The 9,728-nt window shown below is 36.8% G+C and overlaps 1 protein-coding gene and 1 pseudogene across 1 annotated transcript; one reads left to right on the top strand and one right to left on the bottom strand.

Moving 5' to 3' along the window:
- Window positions 1-452: 452 nt before the first annotated feature.
- On the top strand, window positions 453-7,147 carry LOC122671253 (probable polygalacturonase At1g80170). Its single transcript, XM_043868377.1, has 7 exons — window positions 453-626; window positions 731-868; window positions 2,652-2,840; window positions 5,560-5,767; window positions 5,906-5,987; window positions 6,353-6,461; window positions 6,902-7,147. Exons 1-7 carry the CDS (start codon window positions 453-455, stop codon window positions 7,145-7,147), a joined length of 1,146 nt encoding a protein of 381 aa, XP_043724312.1.
- Window positions 7,148-9,052: 1,905 nt separating this feature from the next.
- LOC122672750 lies at window positions 9,053-9,728 on the bottom strand (annotated as a pseudogene).

The following is a 9,728-nucleotide window of genomic DNA, read 5'->3' as shown; positions in this document are numbered from 1 at the left end:
GATGCCTCCCAGGCGGGTGTCCCATTCCATCCGTCTTTTTTTTTTACCTTCTTACTGTCTAATTCCATAAGCTTTTGAATACCCAGAATTACAAATACAATTAAACTCTCTAATTCTATTAGCTTTTGAATACCCAGAATTACAAATCCAATTAAACTCTGTAATTCCATTAGCTTTTGAATACCCAGAATTACGAATCCAATTAAAACTCTTCTTTCTTAATAATTTCTTAATTAGGTAAGAATTACTTACCCAAAAGAAAAAAAGTAGATAAGAATTAACATACAGTTTAATCTAAGCCACTACTATTTGAAACACTGTGCAGCATCCGGTTAAAGTTCGCTTGTGCACTGGTATAATTATTCCACTATTAATTGTCTTGAAAAACAAATAGAGATCCCATTCCATTCAATCACAAAATTTTATTTTTTTGTTTGTGGAGTTTGTTAATCATGGAGGTTTCTATGTTCTCTATTGTCATCATTTTTTTTCTTTTCGGTACTACACATCTTGCATCAGTTCAACCCCGTCTCCTACTTGATCGTCAGTCACAACAAGGTGATAATCATGTTTTTAATTTGCTTAATCATGGAGCTGTAGGAGATGGAATTACTGATGATACTCAGGTAATTATATATTATATTTTTTACTTAATCGAGCAGTACTACGTACTATGTTCATGGCTGGATTGACTGATCAAAATAATTTATTGATTGGAATTAATTAATAGGCCTTTCAAGATGCTTGGAATCAAGTCTGTAACTCTTCACTTCCTTATCCGACCTTACAAGTTCCCAGTGACAAGACGTTTTTGCTACATCCAGTTGTTCTTGAAGGTCCTTGCATATCAAATAATGTTACTATCGAGGTAATTTCGATCATTCGATCTTCATTATTATTATTTTTTATTTTTTTGGGAGAGAGAGAGAGAATCCTTCCATATATCTGAAAAATAAAATTATAGAAGAGTAACAAGAAAACTTTTCAAGAGCAACAAGCCGTCATCATACTAATGACTAAACCACAAATTAAGAAAAAGTATTAGCCATGACTAACTTGTGACCAATTCTATAAGAGACATGAGTATCGATGCAACCATACTCAGGTAAGGTGCGCAATGTCCACCTTACCCTTATTCAGACAAGGCCCTCGAGCAGGGGTAAGGCAGACAATGCCTGCGGTGATATGCCTGGACCGCACAAGCTGCTACGGGCAAGGCGCCATAGACGATCACGATCCACTCGGGTGGCTTCCAATCGCAGTCCAAGCCAACAATGATGCGTTCTCCATTGTACCTTGAGCGAGTAGTCTTTAATTATGATCTTGCCCTCAGAGGGCACCTTTGTCATTATAGCTCTTGGGAATTAAACTGGCGTGCAATTCAAATCCTCTAAGGCGGCTCAGCTCTTCATCCACTTTCCTCTCTAACCCTTTCTTCTTCTTGATCTTGTTTCTGTTTCATTCTATTCATCTTTCACAAGCACATTCAGATGAATGCTTTTCATCCTCTTTCCTCTCTAAACCTTTCTTCTTGATAAGGATAAGAATGGCGGACAAAATCCAAGTCCATCTCAACCTCTTTGAGATAACCCATTCTATCTCCAACACCTCTGTTGCGTGCTCAAGAACTCTACCTGAGACTTCTCCACACTTACGTTCACTGAACTTCTATGAACACAAGTCAATATCTTCAACCCGTACTTAAAGCATCCATACCTCAACACTTTTATCTCCATAAACTCGAAACAGGGATCTAATGAGAAACCAAAATCAAAATTCTGCATATTCATCTTCCTTTTCATGTAGGGAAAGGAATTGCAGAGAAATAACAGAGTCGCGAGAGAGACTCCGTTACAGATTGAAAACCCAAAGAGTCTGGAGAAAACAGAATTTTTATTTACATCAGGAAAATTGGCTAAAAAGTACAAATTTTCATTTGCAATTCTCAGATGGAAACGGTAACTATCACGGGACCTGAATATGCTTGTAACAAGGCAGCATTGACGAAAAAAGGGTGGGAGATAAGGTAGTGCCACCTCTTTGATACACACTTGCATCTGATGACCGATTTGAGAGGCAAGAGAATTAGAATCTTTGTTAGAATGTCATCACTGCAACACAAATCTGCGCCACCGTCTCTGCTCCTCAGAATGCGACTATTAGGGCTGCTCCTCATGTTTCCGGCAGATTTCAATCCCTAAACACGTACGACCCACTTCAGGTTACTAGGATTTTGGAATAGAGTGAGAAGAGATGGAAACTTAGTAGTAACAAGAGAGAGGGCGAGAGATAAAGTGAGAGAATGAAGATTGATTGAAACGATTGGTAGCGATGAACCCAACCAGAACCCTAAACCCTCTTTATGATTCGAGTAACAAGGGGGTGGGAAGTTAGGGATGCCCTTTGGGTAAAATGGTAAGCTTACACCCTAGAAGGGGTATATTAGTTATTTGAAGGCAAACTTAACCAACACCGTAATAGCTAAGTAACGGAATGAGGCTAACTATAATAGCTGACTTAAACTCAAGGGGTGTGGCTGTATAATTTAGAAACACAAGGGGTCGTTTTGTGTTTAGTACAAACCTCAAGAGATGATAGTGTAATTTTCTCTTATTATTATTATTATTATTATTATTTTTTGTATTGGACAGGTACTGGGAAATATGTTGGCACCAAGTGATACATCAGAATGGCAATGTGATTATCAAGAAGGTACTTACAATTGTCCTTCATGGCTTACTTTTGAACATGTGAATAACCTTTACATCAATGGCGGCGAAGGGAATTTCACCATCGATGGTCAGGGTCACAACTGGTGGGATCTTTCATGCCACAAAACTGTAAGAGTATTACTAACATTCTCTTTTTCTATTCAAATATTAATAGACGATAGTAACGATATTCTTAGAAGGGTAATCTTCTGTGGCACAATAGAGAGTGAAGGGGATTGCTTCAATGACTTTTTTATCCATGTTTTTCATTCATTTTATTCAATATTTTGAGGGTAGATATAGTAATTTCACATCTCTGCCTAGGAGACCAAGGCGACTGGACGCCTGGGCATTGCCTTCACAATTATGTATCAAAGCACTCTTGGTAGAATCATATCAAAATATCATTTAACTTATCGTAGTACTGATGCAAAATTTCAACTAATCCAGCAGAAGAAAGAGGGGAAAACAGGCCAGTATGGTCTGGTTCAACTATGAAGTATGAAGCAGCTTTTTGGTTCAAACTGAACCTGCTCCTAATAATGTTTCAGTTCTGGTTCTTCTAGAAACCAGAATTCGTGGGATCTGTTTAAGAGTTTTAACTCTTTATTTTATTTTTTATTTAGCATATTAGTTAGGCTAGACTAGGACTCTATGAGTCCAGCCTAGTTGAAGTTTCTTTCTTATTTTATGCAGAGTAGTACTCAGTTAAGACCACCTCCAAAGTCCAAAGAATGCTATTGTTTGGAGGAGTTTTAGGCTTAGTTTGAGTTATGTTTCAAGTCTTTTATTAAAATATATGTAAGGGCTATGCCCTACCCAATAGGGCAGACCTTGGCGCAACAGTAAGGTTGCTTCATTGCAACCTAGTGGTCTTGGGTTCGAGTCAGGAAACAACCTCTCCGTAAAGTGGGGGTAAGGCTGTGTACATTATGACCCTCCCTAGACCCTGCAATGGCAGGAGCCTGAGGATTCAGAAGTGCTACTGTTGTGGGATTCAGTAGCATGTTTTTCTTCTATGGATTCAGCAGGTAAATCAGGTGGAATTCCCGATTACATCTCCTTTCATCTTACCTGTTCATCGAATTCAGGACTGTTTACCTATCTAAATTAACTATTCGACCAGTGTTTTATGCACATCAAATTTGATTTTACTGGATTATTTGATTCTCTGTTTGACCTAAAAATCTAAAATGACCTTAGGAGAAGTGGTGAGGAAAGACAATACATAGATTAGGCCTTGTATCAAGTATGACCTCGAATAGAGCTAATTGGAGTGAGACAAAAGCAATAATATTACATAGAAATGGGAGTATGATGTATGTTATTACGATAAGTTTACTAAAATGCTCATAAATCATGGGTGATTCAAAATAGTGAAGTGAACTACTTCACTCTCCATATTGACATATAGAAGGACCCTTCTTAGAGTTATTAATTATTTCAATACATTCTTTGTTTATGCCCTTAATCTCTAATCTCACTCTTTCACTTTTTTTTTTTCCTTCTGTTTTTTCCTTTCAGAGTACTTGTGGCCGATTACCAATGGTGAGTTGATACTCTATTTAAATTTTTTTACAAACATATGCTATATGGGTTATTCATTGTATGTGCAATATCTCTATAAAATTAGTTGTTAATTTTATTACTAGGGAGTAGGTTCTCTCGACACCCGTCTGTAGTTTTGGTTTAAAGGGGGGTAGAAAAGGAAAACTGTCCAATAGGGGGGTATTTAGGACATTTTCTATAGGGGCTACAGTGTTTTGGGTGAGGGCATGCAGTTTCATTTTTAAGCGGACGTTGTGGAAACATGTTGAAATTAAATCAAATGATCTTGTGTCATGAGTCGTGATCTGATGGCCCTAAGCCCCTAACCATTGTCCAATACACTATATATACTTTCTCATTGGTTGTATACCCTATTTTTATTTACGTAAAAGGTTTCCTCGTATGCTACCTAATTGTGCTATATGGACGGATGATGTGATAGTATTAACTTTTTTTGGTAGAGAACTTTGACCATTTGATGTATAGAAAAAGGAAAAGGCTCTCTGAGCCTGAGGTGTGCATTGTGCCTTCTCACTATATTATTTATTGATTTTTTAAAAGAGAAACAATGATTTAAAAAAAGAATGTGAAAGGGTGTAGAGTACCCTACTTGCTCAGAGAACCCTATGTCCACACACCTCAAGATTTATATTCAAATTCAATCATCCACCCTCATACATATTTCCATGCACTCTCTTGATAGTCCATGCATCTTCTTTATAGTTTGAACTTTTCAATGCTTTATTTGCCACTTGAAAATTTTTTATTAGACCAAAATTTGACATATTAGTGAAGGACCTTGGGTTATAACCATCCATAAATTTTCATTTTCATCTAACCAGCCACAGGACAGTAAGTGTGTGCAAACTGCATATCTTTTACCTAGTTTGTACATACACTAGAGACCTTTTTCCATGATTTTATCATATAGACCGAGTTTTCATTAAGGCACGGTGAATGGGTTCTAATCCATTCACCGTGGGGCTTTGAATGCAGAAAAGGGTATTTTGGGGAACATACTAAAACCCTATAGGGGTTCGTGAACCCTAGGATGGTGTGATGAACCTTCACCATGTGTTGAAGGAAAACTTTCTCCTTATCATATTGTTTTCTAAATTTACAAAAGCAAGTATTAGGGTTTGTCTTCATTAGGTTGATTTGGGGCAAAGTGGTTGTCTAATTAGTGCATTGTGCATATAGAAACACAAAATAATGTTAGTGAACAGTGAAACCGCTACTACTAAAATATGTGATTGGGATTGCAATTGATTTTGAATATATGTTCTATATGGATGAACAGATGCTCATACTTAGACATTGCTCCAATGTGCACATCAGTAACATAAATATTGTGAACGGCCCTAATATGCATATCTTCATTCAAGCCTCAACATGGATTTATACTTCCAATGTCAACATCTTTGCTCCTAAGACAAGTCCTAACACTGATGGTATACACATTCAATACTCCCAGAATGTCTTTGTACATGATAGTAATATCGGCACAGGTATTGCGAAACTCTTTTATCTTGAAATGCATGAAGTCATAATCTAAAATGAGTTCAGTACTTGTAATTAATTTTTGAGACTAAGGAATGGTTTTAGTTGCATATCATAGAATATGAATTTATTTACTTGAAATCCAGGTGATGATTGTATTTCTATTGGGGAAAGTTCATCCTATATCAACATTAGCAGAATCTCATGTGGGCCGGGTCATGGAATTAGGTAATCTCTCTTTCCCTCTGTGTGTGTGTATGTGTGTATAAACCCTCTTAGGATTCTTAACTCAAGGAGACATGGTAAGAATATTTTCATTGGCTGCATCTAAAATTTTCTCTATTTACTTATAAAATCCTCACTTGCTATATGGACATTTCCACAAGGACTCGCTCTTCATTAAACAAAGTTGCCCCCTCCCCCTTCTCTGTTGTTGTTGTTTCATTCTTAAAAGCTAGCTGTTAGGAGAGGATGCCCAAGTACCTATAAGTGTCTTCACATCTAATGTGGGATTATTACTTCTATTTACCGCGTGGAACCCCAACATTAAATATATTATGATGATAATTTTTGTCTTGATTTTGATGTAATAGTATTGGAAGCCTGGGTAGAGGTGGAAAGATTGTGATGGTAGAATATATTCACGTAAGCGATGTCGAGTTTTCAGGGACTTCAAATGGAGTTAGGATTAAGACCTGGCAGGTAATCTTATCTTCATTTCTCGTCATTCTTCTTAAATGAAAACTTTGAACCTTTTTTTTGTGGATTTGGAAACTGATAACTTGAATAACACAACGATTTTGTAGATTTTATGTAATATTTGCTAACCATTTAATACACAACAACAAAGAGGATGATCACACTAACTAAACTAATGATCTTTTCTTGTCAAATTAATTAGGGAGGAAAAGGTTATGCTAGAAATATTGTGTTTGAGAAAATTCAATCTCATGATTGCGTTTACCCCATTATCATTGATCAACGCTATTGTGACGGCCATGTTAAAGATTCCTGTCAAAATTCAGATGAGGTCAGTGACCATAATCTAGATCTTCAATTTCACTTAATTTTTTATAGCTTTTTGTCATGGATATATCATCTTTTGATATTTTTATTTCTTGGGGATTTGAAACTTCTTTCAGACAATTTCGGCTGTGGAAATTAGCAATGTCACATACAATCACATATATGGGACTTCAGATAGACCAATAGCAATAAAATTTGATTGCAGTGATGCAGTTCCTTGCAGAGACATTTTTGTGAACGACATAAACATTCCAAAAACTAAAAAAGGTGAGAAGACATCAGCTTATTGTCGGAATGCTTATGGAAGATCTCAAGATCAAGTTGTTCCTGGGATACCATGTCTGAAGTATATATATAACTGATTTTACCCTTATTAGTATTTCCAAAGAAGAGTATTTTTGTTCACGTTTAGAATCCACCAAATGTAAAGATTTTAATTTCCGTTATAGGATCCACTAAGTGTAGATTGTTGAGCATTCAAATTTGGATGTTTTACTTCTGTGGTAGTTAGAAAATGAATCAAATTGTTATCATTTTTTTAATACTTGGTTCATCGTTTGTTTTTCTGCTTCCAAGTCTTAGTGGGATGTATAGAGATTGAAATCCACGGTTCAGCAAATATGACTATATAGTTTCTTTTTGTTCTTTTGTTAGAAAAAAAAAAAATGGATTAATGAAGGCATATAAAGAACCAAAGAAAATTACATACCAATATTTCTCAACCCCTCCACATTTTTTTTTTTTGGGGGGGAGGGGGGAGTTACTTCTTCTCAATTCAAATGAAATATCTATTTTTTTTATTTGCATAAGGTTATCTCGTGGTTGTATATAAAATATTGACACATGGCAGGCCATATGAGGTTGAAATTTTATTGATCAGACAGCAAGATCCCCTACTTATGTCAAGCTTCCACCCAAATGGAGTGAACTAAGTGTTAAAACAAAGTATTGAAAAATCTAGTTAAATGCAAATGCAAATTATTTTCTAGATGCCTAATGGTGCCACATCACCCTACCACGTGGCACAATGAGGTGCACAACATAGGCAGGCCCTCTAGGTCATGCAAGCTACAAAACCTTTTGCCTCAAATAGGTAAAGTGTAACCCTTCAAAATATATCATTTGCTACCCTTAAATTCAGCTAAACTGAATTTTATAGGGAAAAATAAATTCAATCCAAACCAATTTCAAAGGGCTTGGAATGGTCAGAATCATGTGCCATACTACAATCTGGACAACCAAAAATAAACTCTGTCATTAATTTTCTCACAAGTTGTGTGGAGAACCTAATTTGCTTGAAATGCTTGTTGAGAGCAATATAATTGGCCAGTAACATGAATCAACCACATCAGTAATTCCTCCATCTGGATTACACTTGAGCAAGGATATACTACTGTTCTTGTTTGTGATAGTGCATTTCATCCTTACACCAGAAAAGCTCCAGCTGCAGCCATTCTCAATGGGTTAGAATATGCACATGAACTTAGCATTGAAAGAATTGAAGTGTAGCCGGATTGCAAATCTGTGATAGATTACTTGATGATGACTCTTTAACTCTTATGATTGAATTGACCTCGATTGGGATATATGTTCCTTGCTTTTAAAAATAAAAGTTTTGGTTTGAGCATAGTGAACTATGGTCACCTTACAATATTGTACCCATGTTGGATTGAACAAATTTACTACATGTCAATCAGTGAGCCTACGAGTCCAGTTTTGTGTAAATCTTTCCCAAATAATATCATTATGTACGAGCTCTAAAGGAGAATTGTCATCGGAGTGTGGATCCATGCCAACAAAGTCTGCCCTACTTTAGAAGGGTAAAAGAAGTGAAGCTTTTAGAATCTAATATCCAGTTGTTTAAGTTGCTTGATGCCTGATACAAATACTTGGTAAATTGCATAAGTCTCTATAATTGCAAAAGAAATGATCTCGCACACAGTTTCTGTTGCAACACAATGGTACATGTATCGTGTGTAATCAAAGATGAGATTGCTTACATTGACAGTTATATACAAGGAGTTAAACCCTATCCAGAAGAGGTTGTAGGAACTATATCTAGGCATGTCCAAGGTGGTTAATGATGGTGCTTCTTGTATACTACACATGCACCTGCAAGCCAAATTGCAGTTCGGTGACATTGAGATTGGTCTGTAAGAGAACTAGATTGAGAGATCCTTACTAATGATATCAGTGCTAGCAAACAAGCACAAGTCTTGATTCAAATAAGGCACTTCAATGAAGAAAACCTACTCCAGTGAAGCTCTTCACTCCATCACTGCAACATCACCAGCAGCGTTTAGCTTCTCTGTAATATCACTTTCCTCCTTTGTCACCCCTTGTTTCAATAAGACCAGTGCCTTCTCTACTGCATCTTTAGTCTCCTTCAGTCCCGGATTGATAAATTCTCTTACCTCTATAATCACCACGATCTTTGCTGCTGCATCATAGTTCTCTAACTTCACATCAAATGTTGTCTTCTCTGCCTTCTTTTCCTCAACTTTTGTAGTTTTGTAGACCCAGTTGCAGCTCCAGCCTGAGGACCCAAGTCCACCATGCCTTTTGATGATATTGGCTGGCATCTTCTCTTAGTTTAGGACCAATTTGTTTGAGATCTTCAGGGGTTAGAGCAGCAATACATTCCACAAGCTGGAAGATATTATCAGAAGGTAGGGAGGGTGTTGGGAGCATAGGGATCATAAAAGCAGGGTACTTGTACCTCTTAGGCTTTGCCTTGGGATCTCTGGGAACAAAATCAGGTTGGGATAGACAACATTGTAGTGGACCAGTTATTTTAGAAAGTGTGAGAGCCTGAGAGGGATAGGTACAACTTTGAGAAAGGCAAGGAACTTCATTGCAGAGATTGGTGACAGCAAAAGATTCACGAAATGAAAACAGCTAGGAGAGGGAGACTGTTTGAACCACCTACTTGCAACATTGAGT

This window comes from Telopea speciosissima, chromosome 8 (genome assembly GCF_018873765.1).
Source record: "Telopea speciosissima isolate NSW1024214 ecotype Mountain lineage chromosome 8, Tspe_v1, whole genome shotgun sequence".
Lineage (NCBI taxonomy): Eukaryota > Viridiplantae > Streptophyta > Magnoliopsida > Proteales > Proteaceae > Telopea > Telopea speciosissima.
This window is presented reverse-complemented; position numbering and strand designations above follow the sequence as displayed.